At 51.8% G+C, this 25,640-nt stretch overlaps 1 protein-coding gene across 1 annotated transcript in view; it reads right to left on the bottom strand.

The window, feature by feature from the left end:
* The window catches only part of PLXNA4 (plexin A4), a 476,871-nt gene that overhangs the window by 46,587 nt on the left and 404,644 nt on the right, over positions 1 to 25,640 (bottom strand). The window contains exons 12-21 of the mRNA XM_010831752.1: positions 25,140 to 25,330; positions 20,365 to 20,516; positions 17,497 to 17,614; positions 11,763 to 11,899; positions 10,352 to 10,516; positions 8,010 to 8,103; positions 7,291 to 7,530; positions 6,490 to 6,636; positions 5,238 to 5,472; positions 2,142 to 2,284 (exon numbers count right to left, since the gene is read on the bottom strand). Coding sequence (XP_010830054.1) covers positions 2,142 to 2,284; positions 5,238 to 5,472; positions 6,490 to 6,636; positions 7,291 to 7,530; positions 8,010 to 8,103; positions 10,352 to 10,516; positions 11,763 to 11,899; positions 17,497 to 17,614; positions 20,365 to 20,516; positions 25,140 to 25,330 — 1,622 coding nt within the window. The remainder of the gene's footprint in view (positions 1 to 2,141; positions 2,285 to 5,237; positions 5,473 to 6,489; positions 6,637 to 7,290; positions 7,531 to 8,009; positions 8,104 to 10,351; positions 10,517 to 11,762; positions 11,900 to 17,496; positions 17,615 to 20,364; positions 20,517 to 25,139; positions 25,331 to 25,640) is intronic.

Below are 25,640 nucleotides of genomic sequence, written 5' to 3'. Positions count from 1 at the left end.
AGTGCACTCTGGAGCAGTGCTGTGTTCGATTGCACCACCACCCACAACATCCTGTTGGGGGATGAGCCCTGAAATTCCCCTCCACCACCTGGAGCAGCCCTTCGGCATGTGCTGCTCTTGGGTGATCACTATTCCAGCACCAAGCCAGGCCTGACAATCCAAACATCTCCAGAAAGACTTCCTTAGTGGTCCAGTGGTTAAGACTTTGCCTTCCAATACAGGGATGTGGGTTTGATCCCTGGTCGGGGAGCTAAGATCTCACCTGCTTCATGGCCAAAAAAAAACCCACATAAAACAGAAGCAATGTTGTAACAAATTCAATAAAGACTTTAAAAATGGTCCACATCAAAAATCTTAAAACAACAAAACAAAATATCTATGGAGGTGCAAGGGCAGGTGGAAAAGACATGAGATAGGATCAAATGAGGAATAAGATCATACATAGCATGTGGCATGCTTTATAATCTGGGCCATAGGACTGGTCAGGAAAGCAGTGTGGAGTGAGTATGTATCCATAAGAAAACACCTTGTGTGGGAGAAGGCTGTGCCCCAGCCCTGCTCCAAAGTATTCAGGCTGCCCTCCAGGGATGCTTGCTTAGAAGTGGTCTCAGCAAATCTGATTTAAAAGTTAAATGCTTCAGGGAAATCTACTTGGAATTTCCAGCTAGTGAAAACGAGAGAATAACTTTATATACTCATCGTAGTTGAATTCTTATTTTGAGCGGTATGGGCATGTTCAAACACAACTTCCCTTCCTAGGACTGACATTTCTACCCTATTTCAAACAGACATACATTCATCCAGTCAAATCATTCAGCAGTTCCTGCAGGCCTACTATGTGCTGGGCACTCTTGCTGGAAGACACAATAGATAAATAAGGTACGCAAGACAAAGATATGAAAGGTATGGAAAACAAAGTTAAATAAGGTATGCGCAGTCCACACACAAGTCATACACACGCGCACACACCCCCCCACACACACACGCTCCTGTGCTTCATTCCACAGTCAAGTCAGAGAAACATGTGGGCCCTGAGCACTGGGGACTTTTGCGTTTCCTGCAGGGGACACAGCTTCTATGGCCCCTTGGAGAACCCATGCAGACATTCCCACGGGGGTCAGCACCTGCTTAACCGTGCAATTCAAGTGACAGGTCTGTTTCTAGGTTTTGGACAATAGAAACATGGAATCAGGTTTATCTTCCATGGTGCTCTGGCTGAAGATTTTTGATCCATCCAAAGAAGTCTCCAGAGCCGCAAACCATGACATGGACATAGTCTCTCAGAAGCCAAGTATACAGCCCCGTCCCTAAGAATATAGACTCTGGAGTCTACCTGCTGGACTCAGATCCCAGCCCCACTACCTCCCCACTGTGTGATCTTAGTTTCATCACCTGTGAAATGGGTGTGCCTGCTTCTGAGGGCTCCTGGGAGGTTACATCAATGTGTACATGTAAAGTACTGAAAACGGGACCAGGATACTAGTCAGCAGTCAACTCAGGGCAATTATTCCTTAGAATTACTACTTTGCCCTGCTTTCCTCATTTATATGTTTCGCTTTTCTCTGGTGTTTACCTTTATAAGTCATTCCAAATCCCTTTCAGAACAAAGCGTAATATGAATATATGCATAAGCCAGACACTACACTAGACAGTAAGTGGGATAAAGCGTTCACAGGATGAGGTCCCTGCTGGTACAAAGGCAGTTACGTTCTTATCATTCACATCCCCACCTCCCTCCTGAGCACGGCAGTTATCTTTTCCACATTTATTTATTGAGCACCAACTAAGTGGCGAAGTCCTTTATACTGTGGTTTCTTAAACAAGCATTCACAAACCCCCTACACTGTTGGCCAGATTTCCTGTTTCTGCGTACATGGACAATTTTTGTGGGGGAGAGAAAGTCTTTGCTTTCCATCTAATTCTCAGGGGATCCACAGTCCCTTAAAACCCAAAGCCCTACTCTCACCTGTGCTCTGAGATCCCTTTCGTCCCAAGGGACAGACTGGCTCCACAAGGTCTTGTCCCCTCCCTGGCCTCAGCTGACCCTCCTCTGAATGAGGTGGCTGGACTTGGTCACCAATGTCTCTCTCTGCACTGACACTGTGACAGGAAAGGACTCAACCATGGCGACTGCTTCTCACCTCGAGGTCCCGGAGGACAGGGTGGTCTTCGATTCCCGGGAACAGCACCCGCATGGTGTAGGTTCTGTAGTCCAGGAAGGGAATCCCGGCTCCGTCAAGGTCACTGGTCAACTCGTGGATGTCCGTCTGCAGCTCGGCAAAGGCTGGCACAGAGACAAGCTCATGAGACTGCTGCGTGGGGCCAGCTCAAGAGCTGCTCTGCCTCGCAACACTCAGAACCCTCTCCCAGGCCCCTGAGACCTGCACGATGGACCACAGTAGTGTAGGAATAAGGCAGGGCTGTTTAATGCAGCAGAGGTGAACAATATAGGAACGAGAGAAAGATGCACAACGAAGAAGCTTGTCTTGGGCCAAATTCCTTCAAAACATGACTGGGGGCCAGAAGGTCCACAGATCTGCACTGTTGCTGGGGCCATGAGGGCCTCCCACTCTGAAGACAAGGGCTTTGGCTCTTGCAAGATACATGGAAGGGTAGGGGGATGTGGAAGGACATGGGGAGTGAGGGAGAAGTTCCAGTGATAGTCTGCTCTGGATTCTATGCTTTACAGTGGGTTTCCTTATAGGAGTTAGGAACACTTTCTTCCAAAGTCCCAGTTCTTGGCCTCGCAGATTACCGGAGCCATCAGATCACCAAATGGGGCAAGATGAAGGCTCTGCCCAACTGATACATCCCTCCTGGATAAACACACAGGGCCCCACTTTGTCTTTTCTTGCTCAAGGTGATGTTATCTGGTGGTGAATCGTGATCTTCAGATGGGTACCACTGCCTGTGGGGACAGCCCAGACCTCCAGACGGTCCTGAAGTTGCAAGACCAACCCCCATGGCCCCCTGAGAAAGTTCCATACATGGACCCATTATCACACAGCCGTGTGATCACACTCTGTCCTGGGTACAGCCCTCCTCCCCAGGAGGCTGTCAGCGGTAATGTGCTTGGTCCTTCCTGCCTCCATCTTCTCCCTCAGCACGTGCAAATGCACTCGTACACACATGCATGCAAACATGTGTGTGCACATGCACACACACACCAAACCAAGATGGATTAAAATACACGTGCAAAGAACAGGCAGTGGACGTTGATTAGGCAATGCTTCTTTCTATTTATACAGACAAAAGTATGAAAAAAATGCTTTGTGAGCTCAGAGGGAATTCACAAGCCCAGTGTAGGTCCAGGGCCCTTGAAATGCCAGTCCTGTGCCCAGTGGGCTCTGCAGATGACATGATCATAACACAGCTGCCCAGGCACTGTCAGTGGGCCCCACTGCCCCCCAGAAGTGCTGACTTCCTGCCTGTGACCCTGGAGCTCAGAGCCTTGAGGATACCAATGCTTCTTGCTTGACAGAACAACGGGGAGGCCCCAGGACCCCTCAGAAGCTACTGTAGACCCCTTCGATGTTGCTCTCTCTCTGCACCCCTGGTCACACTGACACGGGGAGCAGGGTGATCCTTGCCAAGAAAAGTGATTCAGAAGGCAGAGCAACCCTAACACAACCGAATGGAACCTGCACCAATATGTGTGAGCTTACACCAATGTGTATGAAAGGGGAGTCAGTAAGCCTTTCTGGGAAATACTGTCACCAAAAGCCCTGATGAGCACTCATGTGTGTGCCGAGTGAGGAACACACACGTCTGTGTCTATCTCTGGAAATGTGTGTGTGCGTGGGTGTGAGTGTAAAGGTGTGTGAGGGCATGAGTGACCACCTGAGTACCGAGTGTCTGTATGTGTGTGCGCATGCATATGTGTGTTTATACCACCAAAGGTCAGGCCAGCGAGGGCCCAGGCAGGGCCTCTTCTGAGTCTGTGACTGGGTATGGCCTGGCTCATTGTCAGGTCTTCGGGAGGTTGCCTTCCCTGGACCCAGTTTGCCCTTTCAATGTTTAAGAGCCGGCCCTGGGCATGCCTGAAAATACCTTCAGGGCCAATCCCACGGGTCTTTGCTCTATCTCCTCCTCCTACCAACGAGAGACGGCCCTCTCCTGAGCCGGAAGCCACTGTGTGACCGCTAATTCCTCCTTCCTCCGAATGTTCTCTGAGAGGAACCCGGCTTCACACTCTCCTCGTGCCCCCCTCCCAGCTGGGGGGCTCAGCTGGCAGGAGGAGAAGGAGGCGGTTGGCTTTTTATAGGTCTGCAGCTTTCCTTCAAGTCACCGAGTGCCTCCAACATTCAAAGCCTCACGCCTGGCACACATAAAAGAGATTCTAATCACTACACCTAATTAGAGGGAAGAGTACATTGCGGAGAAAAAAATTAAGCAGCATAAATATAATAAAAGGCGGTAATTAACAGTCCCACAAGGCGGATGCTGTGTTGACAGCTGAGGATGTGGAGAGAGGGTGGAAGAGGTCTGCTTCCCCATCCGAGCACCATGGCCTCCCTGGTGGGAATGCCGGAGCCCCAGGTACAGGCTGATCACTCCACATACAAAGCTCCACAAAGAACCAGCCCAGACCCTTGCAGGGTGACTCACGAATGATATCCTGGGGGTGACAAGAGTCTGACTCCTAAATTTCCTTCTTGGATTTAGTGTGGCTGATTGCACTTCATGGTGTTGTTGGTAATTTTTTTAAAAAATATAAGCTGTGAAATACTCTTTCCTCTAAATCTCAGATCGGCCCTCCAGCCTTATGTTCCTTCTGAAGGAAGAGAGCTGAAGATTACTTGAGTGTGTCATGGCAAGACACCTCCGCGTCTCCCTGAGAAGAGAGTGCCAAAGCCACCCTGGCCAGGATCCTGGGCTGGAGACGGCTCTGGTGCTAGCGTTAGTCGCTCAGTTGAGTCTGACTCTTTGTGACCCCATGGACTGTAACCCGCCAGGCTCCTCTGTCCGTGAAATTCTTCAAGCAGGAACACTGGAGTGGGTAGCCATTCCCTTCTCCACGGAATCGAACCTGGGTTTCCTGCATTACAGGCAGATTCTTTATTGTCTGAGCCACCAGGGAAGCCTAGAAATGGCTCTAGTGGGGTTTAAAATGGCTTGAGGTAGAGGTTCTGGAGGCAGGAAACCCAGGCCTAGCACTGCCCACTGCTGCTGGTGTGTGAGATGCACACACACACACGCGCACACTCACGCCCGACTCCCCACCACTCCCTCTGTACCTTCCTTGCACTCCAGGGCCACGCGGGACTCCAGGTTGTCCATCTGCATTTGCAGCCGCTTTAGAGTCAGGTCACTCTCGCGGGACTTGCGCTTATAGGCGATGAGCACGGCCACAATGAAGATGATAAGCAGGCCGCCGGCCACGGCAATGCTGACGATGGCAGGCAGGCTGAGCGGGCTGTCTGGGGCTATGTACACCATCCCTGGGGAGTACTCCATGCCACCGACTCGGGCCTGGGGGGGACACGCCAGGGGAGAGGGAGCTGGGTGTGGGGACAGAGCATCCCAGGGAACAGACCCAAGCCACCAGTGAGCTGGGCACCAGGGCCGGATGAGGGAAATGGCTCCAGGGAGGAGGATTATCACTGGCTGTGAAAGCAGATGAGCGGCCATCGGGGCAGAGGGAGGATGGATAGCTCAGCTTTCCCCCAGAACTGGAAAAACCACACGTTATTTTATTCGGGAACAAACATGGCCATCTTCATGAGGAAATGGCATTCAACTGGAATCTAAAAAAATCCTGCTACTGCTGCTAAGTCGCTTCAGTCGTGTCCGACTCTGTGTGACCCCATGGATGGCAGCCCACCTGGCTCTACTGATCCTGGGATTCTCCAGGCAAGAATACTACATGACCTCAAAGACTGGCTCCCCGAAGACTCATCCCATCCTGAGGACTGATGACTCAGGCACAGTGCATGACATTATGTCCAGCCTGGGTCAACAACACTCCTCCCAGGGAAGCACCTCTTGCTTCTAACAGGTGACTTGGCATGCATGTCTGCTCAGCTGTGTCCGACTCTTTTCGACCCCATGGACTGTAGCCCACCAGGCTCCTCTGTCCGTGGGATTCTCTAGGCAAGACTACTGGAGTGGGTTGCCATTCCCTTCTCCAGGGGATCTTCCTGACCCCAGGGATCGAACTCATGCTTTTTATGTCTCCTGCATTGGCAGGTGGGTTCCTTACCACTGAGTCACCTGGGAAGCCCAACAGGTGACTGAGCACATCACTGGATGCTGTTTGGCATTGCCCTTACTACAGCCCCAGCCAGTGTGGAAAGAATGACAACACAGAAGAAAGAAATTTGAAGTGAAATGAGGAGAAGAAACAGGTGTGTGGGTGAGCCAGGAGGAAAGTTCAAGAAAGCCAGAATCCCCTGTCGGAAAGCCCCGATGGCCCAGGATGGAGCAGGACCACTCCTCCCACAGCATCCCTGGTGCCCGCCCATCCGGTGTGGGTCCCGCCAGCCTCACCATCACTTTGTGCCTGCCGATGAGGTTGGGGGACTCGCAGAGCAGCTGCACATCCGACACCGTGACGGTGCAGGGCTTCTCCCCAACCAGCACGGTGTAGTTCAGTTTCACATTGCCCCCAGCAACAGGTGGGATCAGATTCTTGCCCTGCATGGACAGGAGCGCCTGAGTTCTCACTCCAGTCAGGAGCACAGATATTGGCTGGCCACCATGTCCTCCCACCCTGAGGCCCCATCCATCTGGGGAGCTGGTGGGGAGGCCACTTTCCCTAGTTAAGTCCAAAAAATTCATAACACCTATACTACCATACTACTATTCTCGTTTCCTCAGTGGGAATCAATAATCAAGGTACTCTTTTCAGCTTCTCCCAAAGGCAGCCTCAGGATCCTTCTCAACACAGAGCTGTAGTCAGTCACTACCAGTCGATTCAAATTGTCATATGAGTTAAAATTAATTTATTATCCATGCTGCAAAGAAGTCCTAGAAGGTGGTTTGCAAAGAGCTTTGCAAGAGGAAGCAGTATGAGTCTTTGACCTCCCAAGTCCTGGACTCGAGCCAAAGCTGGGAGTCAGATGGCCAGCGTGGATCCGGCTGCCCTGACTAGGCTTTGGTGACCCACAAAGAGAGTGCACATCTTAGTACAGACTCGTAGGGAGCGTTTACCATAGTCTGGGCTGTAACTCAGCCTCTGCTAGCTAGTGACACCACCATGAGATCTGGCAAAAGGCCATGACTCCTGGCCTCTTCCTGGGACATGGAAAGCCTCCCCTTGCACACCTCCTACCTCCCGCATCAATCTACCTTCAGGATGATGGGTGTGCCAGGCTTGAGCTCCAGGATTCCCGAGGGGCTGAAGGCCTCAAACACAGGGTTGGGGTAGTAGGTGAAGTTGGTCATGTTGAGGATTAGCAGGGACTGGACATTGTCTAGGATGAAGCCAAACTCCTCGGGCCTCTCTGTCAGGTCGGACTGGTGGTCGGGTCCCAGAGCGAGGGCTGGAGCCTGGCAGGTCATCTCAGTGGCGTTCAGAACCTCGCAGAGCTGGGGAGGAGTCAGAGAAGGTTTATGTCTCGGGTCTCCACACATCCACGGCCCCAGCCACCCACCAGGCCTCCCTCCATGGTGTTGTACAGCATGGTGTTGACACGGGATGTTATAGACAGGTCCCAACAGCCTGACCTGGAAATTCAAGGACAAGCTCAGAAGCTGGTCCCTACCTCTGCTCTGCATGGCAGCTGTGGCAGGCACTAGGCTATCTCTAAGCTAAGGAGTGGCACAGGAGATCAGAGGAGGAAAGAAGAAGGATCTGAAACCTCAGAAACCCAGGAGCAATGGCTCCTCCATGCCTTTAGCCAGAGTGTGGAAGGGGCCTCATGCCTGCTCCCCCATCCCACTATTCCAGTGTCTGGGGGCGTTGCATGCGATGAGTCATCAGTATATGAGATGAGCCTGCCTGAGCCCCCAGAGAGCCCCACACCCTCTAGGGCAGCCCTCTCCAAGCCCACTAGCCCGGGACTCACATTGATGTGCTCCTTCCCTCCATGCTTGGCCCGGATCTGGGGGTTCTGTATGAGGTCCAGGTGAGTCCCCCACACGGCGATGGGTGTGTTCCCACTGACCGGGGAGAAAGAAGAAGGCGTGTAAAGACAGGGACGGGAATAGCAATGACTCTCGAGCACAAAGATGATGATGACGGTCAATCAGGCTGAGCTCTGGCACTGAAGATAATGATTACCGGGGGGCATGATGACGTTCATGGGGACAAGATGACAAGTGACTGTATAATAATAAGGATGAGCTCTCAGCAGCCAAGGGGAAGACAGTGATGACCAGATGTCCGCAGCCGTCCTGTGCCGAGCTCATTCAGAGTGTGGACACCCCACGGAGGCTGAACCTGCAGCACGGCCCTCTTGCCCCTTCCCCGCTGCTGCTCCCTGCCCCAGCCTCCTGACCTGAGCCAGCTGCTTCTCTGTAGCCCCCCGGGGGCTCTTCCCCTGCCCTTCCCAGTCTCAGGGAACTTTCTTCACACTGGCCTTGCTCCAGACCGTCTTCTACCAGACCCTCCAAAGTCTAAGCACAGGACAATCACACTACAAATTTCCACCTTAGAGGCTTCAGCTGGCTGGGACCTGGGAAAGGCTGAGGCTCAGACACTCAGGAACCTTCTGTAAGAATGTAAATATGAAACATTTCAGGGCTCTTGCACCCTGGGCGGGGGTTGGCTGGAGGATTGCCGATAGGAGAGATCACAGGATTTGTCTTTGGTAGCTTTGCATTGGAAACCTGGATGCCACTGTCCCACCCTCAGTGCCACTGAGATGCTGGCATGGGATGGGGAGCCCCAACCACTCAGAACGCACCTCCAGCCTTCCACTCGATGGAGGGTGACTGGGGGTAACTGCCGAGTGCCGGGAAGGCCAACACCTCTATTTCTGTGACAGCGACATGAGGAAGAGCTGAATTAAACCAGGCTGTGAACGCCTTGGGGAACCATAGAGTTTGTCTAAGAATAGGGGGCTGTGCCAACTTCCTGGACTCACCAGGCCCTGGGGGCAAATCCTGGAATAGCTTTTACAGGCTCTTTGGTCCTCTCTGTGTCTTATATTTATTTGCTTTCAGGTTACAGTTAAAGCTTGTAAGGCCTGGGCCTTAGAGAGAGTAACTGTTGAGGACAACAAAGGCTCCCAAAGGCTGCCCTTCATGTGGGTGTGTAAGGCCAGGTGACAAACTTCCTGTAAAGGGCCAGAGCATAAATCTTTCAGGTTCCTCGGGGCCATATGATCTGTCGTAATTACTCAGCTCCACTGCTGTGGTGAGCAGGCAGCTAGAGACAAAACATATACGGATGAGTATGGCCGTGTTCCAATAAAACTTTATTTATGAAATCAGGCAGACAGCCAGATTTGGCCCCTGGGCTGGAGTCTACTGACCCTGTTTAAAAGACTGTTTTCTGGACTGGAGTCATCATTGACCCCTCTCTGCTTGTGGAGACCACATCTTCATGCTTTCCCTGGTCTCCTGACCCCAGATGGCTTCCAGAGCTGAAGCGGCCAGTTGGGTGGGCTGAGGATGGAGTGTGGGGAGGAGAGGAGGGGAGGGGAGCCAGGCACCGCACTGGGTGTTTGTAGCTCACATAATCCTCTCGGGGTCCTATGAGAAACCATGGATCCAGGGAAGCCAGCTAATCTTTAAGGTCCCTTGGCTGCTTGTGGAATGGAGCTGAGTTGCACTTAGTCCTTCTAACCCTAAGTCTACTTCCCACCCTACTCCCTACCCAAGCATTGATACAAAGGTTTCCCAATGATCACCAGGGAGCATCCATGCTGTCAGGATGCCCTCAGCAGCCCCGTCCAGCCTCCTAGTTGCCCATGCATGCGTGTGTGCTAGGTCGCTTCAGTCATGTCTGATTCTGTGCGACCTTATGGACTGTAGCCTGCCAGGCTTCTCTGTCCATGGGATTCTCCAGGCAAGAATACTGGAGTGGGTTGCTATTCCCTTCTCCAGGGGATCTTCCCTACCCAGGGATTGAACTCGCATCCCTTACGTTTTCTGCATCAGCAAGCAGGTTCCTTACCACTAGCACCACTTGGGAAGCCCAAAGTTCCCACCAAGATTTGAACTCGGATCGCTGGGTTCAGAGTCCAGGGCACTCACCATTTTCCTAGTTGCCCACCAATCCTCAAATCAGGGACTGTAAACTCCTGCTGGCCAGAGTTTGGCCTCCAGGGCTGGGTCCTGCTCAGAGGCGTTCTCATTAGAAAGAGGGAGCCCCGGCAGGAAGGTCTGACCCACACCACTCCCAGTTCATCTCCTGGGTTTCTGAGACTTAAGGAGGGAAACCCGAGGTCGGGGCAGCCCCTACCTGACGATGCTCCACTCGGGCTCGATCCGCACGATGGTGGGATCCTCCACATACTGGAAGAACAGGTCCTGGTGGATCTTGGCCCTGTCCACCTGCACCGTCACCTTCATTTCCAGCACCTCGTCTGAGGACGTTGTGTTGCAGACGATGTAGGACGGAGAGCGCCTGGAGGGAGGAGGGGAGACAGGGAGCTGGGCTCCTGGGTGTCGATCAGGACTGTGGTCTGGGGTCAGGGCCCTCCTGCCCCCCTCCCTGTTCATCAGACTCCTTGGGGGCAGTGGGTGAGTGCTGCCCTGGACACTACTGATCTGAGATCTACTGATCAAGACTCTGTCCTTGACCCAACTGTAGACAGGTTCCTCAGAGCCCGCTTTTTTGACTAGACTTCTTTCTGGGGCCCTGCCTTTCACTCGCCTACTCCCATTTTTAGCAAGAATCCTGCTAACTCAATTTAGTAAGAATCCCCCACCCCACCCTGATATCTGAATACCCTTGATATCTGGGCAGCTTCTGCCTCCCTCACTCTTGATACCTGATCACCTTGACTGCCTTCAGCAAGAGTCTTGTTAAGTCGGTTTAGCAAGAATCCTCTTAACCTTGTTTCCTCTTAGTAATTTTCCATCCTCAGCTTCCCTCACTGTGCTCCTTGGCTATAATTCCCCAGCTGTCTGCTGTATTTGAAGTCTGATCTCTATCCCCGTTGCAATAGTCCTGACACCTATTGCAGTAGTTCTGAACAAGCTCTTTCTTACCATTTTAACAAGTGTCAGAGCCATGTTTTCTGGAACACTCAGGCAAGGTCTGGCCTGGCCTGATTCAGATCAGGCCCTCAGTATAGCGCTCTCCCAGGACAATCTCTCTCTGCAGAGCTTCCTGCCAACCACACCTCTTCTAGATGTGCATTAGATGTACCTCTCGCCTCCCGCCTCCTTCCCAACCCTCACCCCCAACCCAGGTTCCTGGCTCCCAGTTCCTGGAAGGTGTGTCCTCTTGGGACTGGACACTGGAACCAGAGGAAGGAAAGGAAAGTCAGTTGCCTTTGGAGGTTCTGTGACCCTTGGCCAGGTTTTAGCAGTCCTGGCTGGCTCTGCAGTAGCTGCCCAGGAGCTAACCCAGGAGGCAGGTACCCTAGATTCCAAACCCTGTCCTATGGAACCCTAGGGTCCTGCACAGTGGGTGGTATGGGGGCACCCAGGCTAAATGGTAGGAGACAGCATGACAGGTCCATCCAGGGTAGGGATCCCTGGCAGGTCCCCGGACTGAGCCACAGCCAAGCATGCCCATAAAGTCTCCTCTCAGAGAGAATGGTCACTTTCTCAGGAAGGAAGAAGCACCTCCCAAAGGTCAGCTGGAGTCAGCCCTGCCCACCCTCTGCGCCGGGATCCCTGGAGCTGGCCCTGAGGTGAGTTACCTGTGGAAGAGGCAGGGCTGCTTGCCGAACATCACTACCACGTTGCTGCCTGCGTTCAGGTTGGTGCCCGTGATGGTCACCTGTGTGCCTCCGGACCTGGGCCCCCGGCTAGGCTTCAGGTCTGAGAGAGTCAGCGTCTGTGCAGGAAAGGATCTGGCCTGAGGACGCTTCTGGGCAGGCCTGGGGCAGCGCCCCACTCCTGGAGCCGCCTTCCGGAATCCTTAGTCATGGCAGCCTCCCAGCGAGCAGGTTCACATGCCCTTCATATATATACATATACTTAATCGCTCCATCAATTCTAAAAGGTAGGCATTATTGCCCATCTTAAAGACAAGAGTCAGAGATGTTAAGTTTCCAAGGTCATAAAGTGAAGCAGTGGCCTGAGACATGACTCCAGGGCTGGAGTTCACCCCTTCTCCAGTCTACAGCGTGGGTTGCTTTCAAGAAGGTGAGTCGCCCCGTCCACAGGCCTCTCACAGAGAGCTGCCCAAAGCTCCCAGCGGCCAGGGCCACAGGATGTGTGAGTTCCACGGAAACCCAGGAGAAGCAGCAAGGAAAGGTCAGGGGATGGAGTGAAGAGTCGGACTGGGGGCGGGGTGGGGAGGGGCGGGGGACCGCTCTGTGAGCTGAGGATTTGGAGTTTCAGTTTGTTCCTTCATTAGCATTTTAATGGAAAAAACTTTCCTTAGTCCCAGGTGAAAAGCCTGTATCTGCATTTAAATGAAGATTTCTCTCTTCTCTACTCCCTTAAAGAATTCAGCACCAAAAGTTGAACCCACTCAGCTCCTCGAAGCGGGCAGGCCACCTCCGCTCGGCGAGGCCTCGATCGATAACACAAGGGGAGGAGACGTGTCAAGCGAAGCCTGCAGCCCGGCGGCCTGACAGGGGCGCGCCTCGGTTGCCTCATTGGGTGGGGGACGCGCCGGGACATACAAGTACCATTGCGCGGGCGCGTTCGCGAGCCCGCCCACCCGATGCCTGCTGATCCCGAACCTGGCAGCCCCGTGGCACCCACCGAGCCCAGGAAAGGCTTATCCTGGCTCTGATGCTGGCTCACCCCGAGATCCGCGCAAAGATGGGAAGAAGCTTCGGAAAGAGCCTTCCTTTCTCAGCTTTGCCTAGATCGCGCTGTGTGACCTGGCGCAAATCACTTAACCTCTCTGATCACAGAGAATGAAAAAAAAAAAAAAAAAGGTTTTCTCTGAAGCGCTTGACAATTTTCTGGTTCTAATCTCCCACTGATGGTGCCTTTGTCCTGCAGTCTGTAAAGGGAGAGCTTTCAAAGGTGGCTCCTGCTGACCTCCCCAGAGAGGAAAGGGGATGTGAGTGAGTTACTTAGGAGTAGGGGGCAAAGGGAAACAGAACACAGGTTTTCTGACAGCTTGATGGTAGAAGGGGTAGAGGTGAGTAATCCTGGCTTTGCAGTGGCATTTCTGTGTGGGGTTAACTGGGCCCGGAGTTATTCCAGGGACCCGGGAGAGGGCAACAGGGGCAGGTGTTTAAAAATGGTGAGAAATTATTCATTATCCAAGGCTTGCTTCACAAATATTTCTCAGTGGGTCTGCATCGGAAATCAAAGTTGGCATTTTTTGCCACCTCCTCCCCTGGCTCCCTCCCTTCACAGAGATCTCTAGGAATGGAACTGGTGACAAGCCCGAGAGTGCTGACTTGGGGTCTGTTGGCCTTGGCATCATGGTTTGGGGCGAATAAACCCACACATCAGAGCCTGGCTTAATTTGTGTAGGGAAACTGAGGCAGACCCAAACTTTACCCCGAACTTGCATTACTTTGCCAACAAAGGTCCGTCTAGTCAAAGCTACGGTTTTTCTAGTAGTCATGTACGGATGTGAGAGTTGGACTATAAAGAAAGCTGGGCGCTGAAGAATTGATGCTTTTGACTGTGGTGTGGAGAAGACTCTTGAGAGTCCCTTGGACTGCAAGGAGATCCAACCAGCCCATCCTAAAGGAAATCAGTCCTGAATATTCATTGGAAGGACTGATGCTAAAGCTGAAACTCCAATACTTTGGCCACCTGATGCAAAGAACCGACTCATTGGAAAAGACCCTGATGCTGGGAAAGATTGAAGGCAGGAGGAGAAGGGGACAACAGAGGATGAGATGGTTGGATGGTATCACCGATTCATTGGACATGAGTTTAAGCCAGCTCCAGGAGATGGTGATGGACAGGGAAGCCTGGCGTGCTGCAGTCCATGGGGTTGCAAAGAGTTGGACACGACTGAGCAACTGAACTGAACTGGCACAGGGCGGGGGGGTGCGCTCCCCAGCATCACCAGGTCCTGAGAAGTACCCCTATTCCCCAGAGGAGCTGAAAAGGGGCTCCCCAACTGAATCAAGAGGGCTTCTGTGGGAGGTCCCAAGAGTGCCCCCTGTAAGCTGCCCAGCAGGGTGGGAAGGAAATGATGGCTCTGACGTGCTGGGAGGAGGGGGACGTGATGGAGGAGCATTCTGTCCTTCCTGCCTCCTTGGTGTGACTCACAGCCGGGGGACTTCTGCTCCTCATTCCCACCATGAACTCCTAGAAGCTCTGTTGCTGGTAGTTGTATGGAGGCCCTCAACGACCAGATCTTTAAATGCAACCTGGGCTGTAGGTAGATGCTGGGGTCCCTAGCACCATTCCCCCTCCCTGAAGCTCTTCCCAAGAGGATGTGTATCCCCAGGAGAGTTCATCAAATAGAAAAGTGACCCACGTCTGGGTCCCCGGGACCCCTTGGACCAGTGCATTTTTGCCTTGTAGCCACACCTCGCATCTTCCTTGCCCTTCTGCTCCAATCTCTCATCTAGCCCATCGACCCCTGCCTCCCAGCTCCCTTCTGCTCCCATCTTTTGGTGCCCTTCCATGTCACACCTTATGCCAGGAACAGCCTCCCACTACGTGAGATCCATATGGAAAGCTGTATTCTGTCTTAGACAGATCCTGCCTTTCCTTCTGGCTCCTTCCATGAAGGCTTTCCTCAATACCCTACATCCAACCATATCCTGCTCTGGGGTAGAAATGATCATGCTGGCCAGACTGACCTTCCCTAAGAGCAGAAGGAAGAGGCTTTTGAATGTCTCCTGCCTGGACAGGTTCTAAGAGTTAAGCCCAAGAGCAGACAGCACGGAAGGAGCAGCAGAAGAAGGAGACAGAGAAGGGAAGGAAGTCAGGCCACTCAAAGGCTTGAGGAAGGATTGGATAGGTGGGCAGAGCGGACCGAGGAACTTGGACAAAGTCTAGAGGCAGTGGGCACCTTGGGTTCTCCTGGAGCTGGGGGCTGACATGATGAAAATGGTATCCCCACCATGTGGCTGGATTAGAATGGGCTCAGGCCAATGGCGGGGATTTAAGGGGGCCAGTGTAATGGCACAGGGAATGGGGAGAGTCAGACTCCAGGACATGGTGATGGAGGGACTGACATCAGATGTCAGGGGATCCTCAATCACAAGGCCACCGATGTGGTGGGCCCGGGGGACAGGAAATGGGCAAGTGAGGGGGACATGCTGTTTACAGGAGCTGACAGCGGGTCTACCCTCCCATGGGTATGGGAGTTGATGGCAGGACATGCAGGGACAGTAGCCTTTGAGTTAGTCACAAGGGTGAGAAGCCTGGCTGGAAACACACCAGAGACAGCTGAGGCACAAATCAGCCTCATGAAGTGGCGGCTGTTCCTGGTACCGTTCACTTGGTCTCTGCCAAGAGACCACGGGATGAACACCGTTCCAGGTCTCTGACTGGCCAAGGAAGTCCAGCGCTTGCTTTGGCCATGCAACGGTGTCCTCCCTTTTACCACAGCTGCCAGGTAATTCAGAGCCAGGTTTCATGCCCAAGTATCGATGCCCATGCCACACCTCTCAGACATGTGGGGAGCATTGTCACTGACTCTCCCTGGTTTGGCCTCTCTCTGCTTCTTATCTCAGCTCTGCTGGAATAACAGTATCTGCGTATATAAATGTATATATATATTATATGCATGCATGAGTGCTAAGTCACTTCAGTCATGTCCAACTCGTTGAGACCCCCATGGACTGTAGCCTGCCAGGCTCCTCTGTCCATGGGATTCTCCAGGCAAGAATACTAGAGTGGGTTGCCATGCCCTCCTCCAGGGGATATTCCCCACACAGGGATCGAATCTGAATATCTTAACATCTCGTGCTTTGGCAGGAGGGTTCTTTACCACTGGCACCACCTGGGAAGCCCATGTATATTATATACATTTATATAAATATATATACATATATCACTAGTTGTCTTAAAGTGTATTGGGTTTAACTTGAAAATTCCCTCAAACCCTTTCAGAATGAGGTGTGGGTACAAATGCTAAAACAAATAGGTAAAACTATATATCCACTAAGTCCATGACGTGTGTGTTCTTCTCCATGAGTTCTTATGTGTAGGTTCAGTGTCAGCCGTGTTCATAAGGTTGGCTGGTTTTCAAAGAGTAGAATGGAGAAATGGAGAGATCAAGATGCAGGCAGGGAGGGGCACCTGATGTACATCCCTCCTGGGGAGTCCTTCATCTCCTCTCCTCTTCTGGACTGTGGGCTGTGTGAGGGAGGGGTTGCATGGGGTCTGATTCATCACTGTATCACCTGCAAGTCAGGCCGTCAAAGCATTCAACCAATTAAGCAAGTATTTATCAAACAACCCAGGGAGAGGTACTGTGCAAGATGATAAGTGGTTGTCAGCTGAAGGGAAGAAGGAAGAGGAGGCAGGCAGTTGAAAGAAGAGGGAAGAAGGAAGGAAAGAAGGAGAAAAACGGGCCCCTATGACATATTTCAGGGCATTTGATGCCCAGACCTAAAATCCATCATTTCAGGCTTCCACTTCCAAAAGTAGCTGAGAATCACGAGGAAATGATCTCATCACATCTGTCATTAACCCAAGAAGTTAACTGGATGGTAAGTTTTGTAAATGACACCACATGTGTGGCAGGGGATGGTCCCCTGCCTGCAGAATCCCTGGCCAGGGCTGTTCAGCAGCCTTTTCAGGGTCTGAGGAGGGTCTGGTCTAGAGGGAATGTGAGGGCAATGGTGGGATCTGCGGAAGCTATGGACTGGGGAGGGAGATGTGGGGAAGGGTGTTGGGGCAGGCGGGGATAAGAATGTGGGAGGAGGCAGGTGGAGCGTGGACGAGATGCGGGTGAGGAGCTGGGGTGAAGGAGGTCGAGGACTGGGATGCTGGTGAGTGGGGATGATGGATGGAAGGGGCGGGCTGCCAGCACACAGGGAAAGGGCGGGGCACAGTAGGCAAGGTGGCAGGACTAGAAATCATCACAGTAGTGGTACCAGAAGTGATCGATCTATTCTATCCAATCTTCGCAACAATACTGTGGCGTAGTTGCTATTATCGTCATCCTCATTTTACAAATGGAGACACTGAGGCACAGAAAGGTAAACCACTTGCCCAAGTTCACCCAGTTATTAAGTGGCAGAGCCAGGGTTCAAATCCCAAGAGTTCCCATGCACAGCCCACACCCTCACCCACCAGGTCAGGCTGACACTCAGCCAGAAGGGGACACTGGGGCCCAAGAGTCAAAGCCACTTCCCTGGAGCCCAGCCCAGCCCCTCAGGGTCAGGATGTGAACCCAGGGCTCCCCGACTCTCAGGCGCTACAGGACGGGACTCCCAAGAACTTGGCCTGGGTTTGCCCACAGAGGTCCAGAAGGGCCCGGCAATCACGGTAAAGAGGCCGGTGGCCAGCGCTCGCCCAGCCAGGCCGCTGGTGGTCAGGACTCACCATGAAGTAATAGAGCTGCGAGGACCTGGCCATGAACTCAGGCCGACACACGGCCACACAGATCTCCACGAAGCCGGCGTGCTGGCTGGGCTTGGCCTCCCCCATCTCACACACAATCCTGCAGGAGGAGAAGACGGCCCCTGGATCACAAGGAGGTCACAGGCCTCCTTGCCATGATCCGTGGGCCCCACACCTACCTGGGCCTCCTTCTCTGCAGTACCGTCTCAAGGATGGGCAGGGGAGGAGGAGGTGAAAGACACTGATTCCTGCGGCAAGGGCTCCTCCCTGGTTCTCAGGAAATGAAGTGTGATCTACAGGGGTCTCCTTGGGGAAAAACGGGGTGCCTCGGAGAGGACCCCAGACACTCAGTCCTCAATTCATGAATTGTCCACTCAGTTCTAAATTAGAGTGCAGGGAACGTTTCAGCCAAACAGCTTAGGCAATACAGATGGCAGAGCCTAGAGAGGTAAAGTGACTTACCCAAGGGCACACAGCCAGCAGATAGGGACCTCAGAGCAGACCTAAGGTTCTCAAGTCCTCGCCTTGGAGCTCTTTGCTCCCAAAGCATGGACGGCCCCAGGCAGTGGTTCCTGCTCCTAGTCCATCTGGCAGGGGAAGGGGTAAGCGAGAATCTGAACGTCTCCCCTTTTAAAAAAGTGTTACTGTTTCACTTACAGAATGGTTCATACCCTTGAAAACAGTACAAAAGTAAAAAGCAAGCGTGCCTTTCTTCACTAATCTATCTCAAAATCTTGGTGTATAAATCTGTGCAGACCTTTCTCTAGAACTATGCAAATATATAATACAAATAATCTCCATTTTATAAATGAAGAATTGAGGCATAGAAAAATGTATGCTTTTCTGTCCCAATAACACAATTAATACATGGTAGGTTAAAAAAAAAGGGAAAAAAATCACCTGCCATATGTATATCCCCGCACCCCCATTGCATCCCCTGAAATATCCGCTGTCAACGTCTTGGTGTTTATGTTTCCAGTCTTGCTTTTCTTTTACAAAATTAATTATAAACTCTGTTTTCTGCTTGGTAACCTGTGTTCTCACTTCATAAAACTTGTGTATATGCCTGGTCATGATTCTCCTATAGCATCAAATTTAATGGCTGTGTAGGTTACTGTCCTAGGTATATACAATAATTTATTAAATTAATTCCCTATTTTTAGACATACAAATTGCTTCTACAATTTCACTGTTACAAATTAGGCCAAAATACACATTCTTGCAAATAAACATTTGTGCGTTCTGTTTATTTGGGGAAAGTTCTAGAAATATTATGGCCAGGCTAAAGACATTTGACCTACATTTCCAAATTGCCTTCCAGGAAGGTCATCCCAATTTACCCTCCCAACATGAATGTATGAATGTGCTATTTCTCATGCCTCTCACTTGAACTGGGTATTAACTTTTAAAAATTGTCCCCACTGTTTTAATTTGCATTCCACTGGTTACTACTGATATTAAACATTTTTTATATGACTTTGGTTCTTTGTCTTGTGACTCGCACAGGCACACTCTTTGCTAATTTCGGGATAATTGCCTTTCATCTATAGTACCTCTTCATATGTTAAGAAAAAGCATACTGTAACGGGGTAAAACCATATTCTCTGTTCATCGTTCATATTTCCACTTGGCACACAGCGGTTTTGGTGCACAAGTTTTAAGTATTATGTACTCAAATCTCCTAATATTTTCCTTTACATTTTTTCTTTTGCAGTCACACCTGGAACACCTTCCCTTTCTTGAAACCAAATAAATTCTCACCTGCATTTTGTTCTAATCCTTTTACAGTTTTATATTTCACCCTTAACTCTTCAATCCATCTATTTTACACCAATAAATACACCAATTTATTTTGGTGTATAATGTGAAATAAAAATCTGATATACTTTTTCCAGGTATTGAAAATGAACCACTAATTGAATGAGCTTTGCTTTCCTTTGTTGTTTTTGTTGTTTAGTCACTAAGTCGTGTACGACTCTTTTGTGACCCCATGGACTGCAGCTTGCCAGGCTCCTCCGTTCATGGGATTTCCCAGGCAAGAAGAACACAGCATAAACACGTTCACCTGCCTAAGTGAGACCTTGCAAAGAGTTAAGAACTTATGCACACAGGGGCAAGTGGCAAGGTTTCACTCTGGGAGGGGCAATATAGAGTGTGTAGAATATAGATTCTACTGTGCTGGTGAACATTTATTTCATGCCTGTGTTTGCTGGGCTGGAAAATTGTCTTTACTTATTTACAAGGCAATACATGATTCATAAACCTCCCTTGCCAGGTAGGTTAGAGGTCAAGGCCATGGTCAAGATCATGCGTCTAATGGCCCTCTCTGTGGACCAGCAGATTTTGCTGGAGGAAAACAATCCAAGTTCCCACAGGCGTGAGAGTGGGTGTGGAGGTCCATTCTCAGCCTCCATAGATGGTCACATAGGACTAGCTTTTTTCATAACAGGACTTCAGTCCACAGAGAGTGGACAGGACTGGGGAGTTAGAGACATCAGAGGGAGTCAAGGGGAGGAACTGAACTCTCACTACTGTAGATTTTGGTTTTGATCCATCTTGCTCCTACTCATCTCCACACCCCAAAGAGCTAATGATCATTTCTCCCTTCTCTCCTGGCCATCTCCCCTTCCCCTTTCTGGACTTCCCCCAGTGTGGCAGCTGGCTAGTTCAGGAGCTGGGGAGTTGTAGGAGTCCCCACCACACACACCCTAGAAGGTGAGGGACGTTCTCCTTTTGTCCATAAGCTCTAAGAGCCTCCACTGTTGACCCGGGAAGATGTCAGCGTAAGTCATCTATTTATATGAACTTCTCATCCCTGCCCTCCCCATGTCTCTGAAGGCCTCCACTTACTGTTCAGCAGGGATGTAGCCATCCACCAAAGGGCTACACTCCACGCCCGCCACCTTGACGTGGGAGGCGATGTCCCGGAATTCCAGGCCCAGGTTCTCCCCTCGGATGGTGACCTTGGTGCCCCCTTCCCGGGGTCCTGTCACTGGGATTATCTGGAAGGAGGAAGCACAATAATCTGATACCAAAACAGAGCATCACCCCCCCTGCTGATGGCACAGGAAGAGGCTCTTTCCCTTCTACACCCCATTCCCTCCACCCAATTCAAGTCCACAAGGGCACCCAGGTCTGGGACTGTGGATGGGCAGGAGCTTCTGGAAGAATAGTCTGGGTGTTTTAGGAACAGGGTTCAAAGCCCCTTGTTCCTCTTCCTGTTTCACGGAAGAAGAGATAGAATGTGATCTGCAATGTTACCGGGTAATTCATAGGAAATTGGAATTAAAGCCTAAGGCACTGGCACCCCACTCCAGTACTCTTGCCTGGAAAATCCCATGGACAGAGGAGCCTGGTGGGCTGCAGTCCATGGGGTCGCGAAGAGTCGGACACGACTGAGCGACTTCACTTTCAATTTTCACTTTCCTACATTGGAGAAGGAAATGGCAACCCACTCCAGTGTTCTTGCCTGGAGGATCCCAGGGATGGGGGAGCCTGGTGGGCTGCGGTCTATGGGGTCGCACAGGGCTGGACACAACTGAAGTGACTTAGCAGCAGCAGCAGCGGCATTTATTTGGTGGTGCTAGTAGTAAAGAACCCGCCTGCCAATGCAGGAGACATAAGAGATGCAGGTTTGATCTCTGGGTCGGGAAGATCCCCTGGAGGAGGGCATGGCAACCCACTCAAGTATTCTTGCCTGGAGAATCCCATGGACAGAGGAGCCTGGGGTCTATGATCTATAGAGTCGCAAAGAATCGGACACGACTGAAGCCACTTAGCAGCAGCTGCAGTATTGCTTTTGTTAGTTCCATTCTCAGTGAAAATGAACAAGCCTCCTATCAACCCACACGACGGCATCCACCCACCTTTCAAGATCCTTGTCAACAGTCACTTCCCCATCACTAGATGCTCTCTCTGTCTTTCTCCACTGAAATTTTAGGACACCTTTGTATGCTCTTTTCATCATAGTGTTTGTGTCTGATTCTTCACACTGCCATCCCCCTGCCCCCTCCTCTTCAGATCCTGAGTCTCTGAGAGCACAGACAGTGGTGCCTCCCTTCTCCTCATGGACTTCCTAGTGATAGCACCATAGTTATTTCTTGAGTTGTAATTGTATTGAACACCCCAACTATCCAAGGATCTTCCTGGAGTTAGAAAAATGTTTGTCACAGCTCCTCTGTCATTATCTGGTTTGGTTTCTAAGGAGATGGGTTTAATTTAGACTTTATTCTCAAAAACTTGGCCAAAATGACTGGCTTTCCCTCCTAAGACATCACCACTGATGCTAAAAACCCACGATTGGAATGCTAGAATTCAACAACCAAGGGCCTGCTTTGTGGTGGGGACTCCATACACGTCACGTGATTTAATTATGAGCCCACACAGTAGTGACCTGAATGGCAGAAGACACTCCATGCCAGCCTCTCCTGGCATCTGACAGACCAGAGAAGGGCCCATTTCTTATTCTTGGTGCCACTGAACACCAGAGCCTGGCTCTTTGTCAATGTCAACGGGATCACAATTGGAGGAGTCCAGATAGGGTACTTCTTAATATTACCTACTCTCTCTATCCTTCCAGGGTTACAAGTGGAGATTTCATCCTGGCAGGAGGGTGAGAGATGGGGAAGGAATAACAGCTTTGCTGGGCTTTCTAGGCTGCTCACCTACAAAGGTCAAAACACTTCTGCTTCTCACATGCATAGGTGTGCAATCTGTAAGTGAGCATACATGAGGGCAAGGGTTTGCACATGCACATTCCCACTGCAGTGAAAAAAACAGATTCTTTGGAGACAGGCTTGGTTCTGTGTGAGGAAGGTGGCCAGAGAGAGGGGGGTGGGTTGGGGCAGTCCCTGTCCTCCCCAGATGCCTGCCCAGCCAGTCTGCAAGGCGCCGCTGGCACCTGGCAGCGGCAGCAGCATGATATTCCAGCTCTGGTCTGCGGTCCTGAAAAGGGAATTTTATCTCTGGCTCAATCCTCAGGTGCCCGGGATTCCCAGAGGGCTGATACCAGTATGCAGCCAGTAAATAGCCTTTGTCGCAGGGAGATTTGTTTCATTTGCTGTCTCCTCCCTGTGATTTTCTTGGTCTCAGGCCAAGAAGAAAGCAAGTCCCATCCTTTTCACCAGACACACCATTAGCAGTCCTGTGAGGCAGCCCCGGGGGATGGTTTCTTGCTATGGGCTCTGAGGGTAGAGGGTGGCTGGAAAGGAGGGGCCCTCATGTAGAGGTGGGACAGAGGCATCCACCTGCCCGCCTTTTCCAAATAATTCTGTACGTAAAATGCATAAGTATTGTTCCGTGGTTTGAGAACTATTGTTGAGATTCTGACTCATGCAGGAGACTGAAGTCAGGACTGAATGAAGCTCTCTTGACATCTGGAAAACCAGGGATGTGGAGAGTGAAGTGGGGAACGTGGCGGGGCATTAACGTGGGGGAGGGCCCACACTCGGGGGCCACGCCCCGGAGGCTGCTTTGAGGGAGGAGCTACTCACTCAGGAGTCAAGCCCCTTCCTACTGTGCCTGCATCACTTGTGAGGGGAGGAGCCAGGGAATGAGTGGATGTTCTTCTGCTTTTGTAGGGCGGAAGATAGCAAGCAAGAGACCTGCTTTTCAGGACTCCTTTGATTTATTCTTTGGTCAGAGTAGATCTCAGTGTTGATCTTTATGTAGGAGAGGGTGATATAACCCCCAATTCATGGGTTGCATTGTGTCCCCCTAAATCCGTATGTCAAAGTTCCTAAATCCCAGCATCTCAGAATTGTGACCTTTGGAGAAAGGGTCTGTATGGAGGTAGTCAAGTCAAAAGGAGGTCATTTGGGTTCTAACCCAATATGACTGGTGTCCTCATAAAAAGAGATTTGCACAGAGACACACGTAGAAGAAGGACGATGTGAAGAGACACAGGAAGAAGACAGTCACCTACAAGCCAAGGAGTTGTTGTTGTTGTTTAGTGGATAAGCCCTGTCCGATTCTTTGCAACCTCAGGGACCTTCCCGACCCAGGGATTGAACCGCGTCTCCTGCATCGGCAGGTGGATAGAGGAGCCTGGAACAGACCCTTCCCTTCACACCCCTTAGAATGAACCAACCCCGCAACACCTTGATTTCAATGTCCAGCTCTGGAACTGAGAGACAATGTGTTTCTATGTTTAAGGCGCTTGGTCGCGGCAGCCCTAGGAAACCACACCGCACGGTTGCTGTGAGCCCGGATGTGGCGAAGGACAGGCGGCTCTTCCACAGACTCGAAGCGCCACACAAACGTTCAGCCTCTAACTGTGGGCTTCCCTGGTGGCTCAGGGGTAAAGAATCCACCTGCCGATGCAGGCTACTTGGGTTTGACCCCTGGGTTGGGAAGATCCCCTGGAGGAGGAAATGGCCACTCACTCCAGTATTATTGCCTGGGAAATCCCCTGGACAGAGGAGCCTGGTGGGCTACAGTCCCTGGGGTCACAAAGAGTCAGACATGACTCGGCGACTAAACAACCAGCAACAATTGCTCGAGTAGCAGATGGGGCGTGTGTGACACTGCCCAGCGCTGGATGCCCAGCGTCCACTCACTCTGGACGGGCAGGCTGAGCTTCCTTCTCTTCTTCCGTCTGTCCCTGCTGTGACATTATCATTATCAGCACAAAGCACCGAGGCACCTACTATGTGCTTAATCCTGGGCGTCAGGAATCGACATATCAGACACTGTCCTGTTACTAAGACAGGCATGTCTCTTCCTTATTTTACAAGAAGAGTAAGGGATTCCATCCAGGTAGGGGGTAACTTAGGGGGTCGTACTGAGGGAGTGTGGCTGTCAAGACACCAGGGCAGTGAAGGGCTCAGATACACACTTTAACAATGATTTTGACAATGTCGATGATGAACGAGGAGGAAGAAGGTGATGAGATCCCTACGAGCTGGGCGTCAGCCAAGCATTTGTATGCATTTACTCATATAATCCCTGTCCCTGTGCTGGGAAGTGGGTGCTTAGACCCATGGCACAGGTGAGCAAGTTGAGGCCTGGAGATACGATGAATTAGCGCCATGGGACCCAACAGTTAGCTGGGATTAGCTGATGGCACAGGGATCTCTGGGACCCCAATATCTGCATCTCTAGCTCTGCCCTGCCCGTCACCACTCCTGTCCACGCTGCCTGTGTCCCGTCCATCCTCCTCACCGTGCTCCAGTCTGTTTCTGTCATCTTACAGCTTAGGTCTTGCTCTGTGTTCACCCTGAAGCCTCTCTGCTCTGACCTCTGCCTCTCCAGGGCTGGCCATGCCCTTGACACCCACGCAGCCTGGGCTCATGGGCTGACTGCTTAATGAGCTGCCGCCGATGAAGCGTCACAGGCTCATCATCAAGACTCCTAGAGACCAGGAAGGGGAGTTGAGGACTGCGAGTCCTTCCTGGCACACGGAGATGCCACAGGACAGCTGAGTTGCACCCTCTCAGCTCTCGCCCTCCTCTGATGTGGGAAGGGCCTCTGAGCCAAGCCTAGAGCTGCTGCAGATTTGCAGGAAAACGAGGCTACTCACAGCCAGTTGGGCACCTGGTGGTCAGTGGGGTGCCGGCCACCATGCCAGGCGTGGCTTTCAGGGCCCAGCCGGGGGGCAGGACAGGGCCCAGCAGAGCACAGCTCACCTCTGTGATGCGGGGGTTCGTGCACTTGCTGTTGGTGCTCGACAGCTCTAGCCACTGGCTCTCGTGGACAGGGCAGTGCTGCCGGAGGGTGCACTGCCCTTGGCTCTGGCACCAGCCACATTCGAAGTCCGGGTCCGCCTTGAGGCACAGCCCACAGCTCTCACGCATGGCCCCACACTTATAGAGGTGAACTGCAGGCAGAGGACAAGAGGGGTTTGGATGTGGGGGCAGGGTGGGGGCAGCCAGGAGTATGGACCGGGAACGCAGTCCTGGCCTCTGTATGGGACACGGACAGCCTTGTCTCCTCTGCCTTTTGGACGCAAAAACGGCTTGGGCAGAAGAACATGGCTGGGAGGTGAAGTCTACCCCATAAGCAGGGACCCGGTTAGCTAGCTGCTCCTTGCTAACCCTGCTCCCTCCACTGCACTCCCAGGAGCTGCCCACCCACTGGAGCAGTCACAGAGCAGTGGTGGTGCTGGGGAGGTGTGGAGGGTGGGCACG

Source organism: Bison bison, unplaced genomic scaffold (assembly GCF_000754665.1).
Source record: "Bison bison bison isolate TAMUID 2011002044 unplaced genomic scaffold, Bison_UMD1.0 scf7180017864530, whole genome shotgun sequence".
In the NCBI taxonomy this organism is placed as follows: domain Eukaryota; kingdom Metazoa; phylum Chordata; class Mammalia; order Artiodactyla; family Bovidae; genus Bison; species Bison bison.
The sequence above is the reverse complement of the archived record's forward strand: the minus strand, read 5'-3'. Positions and strand labels throughout refer to the sequence as shown.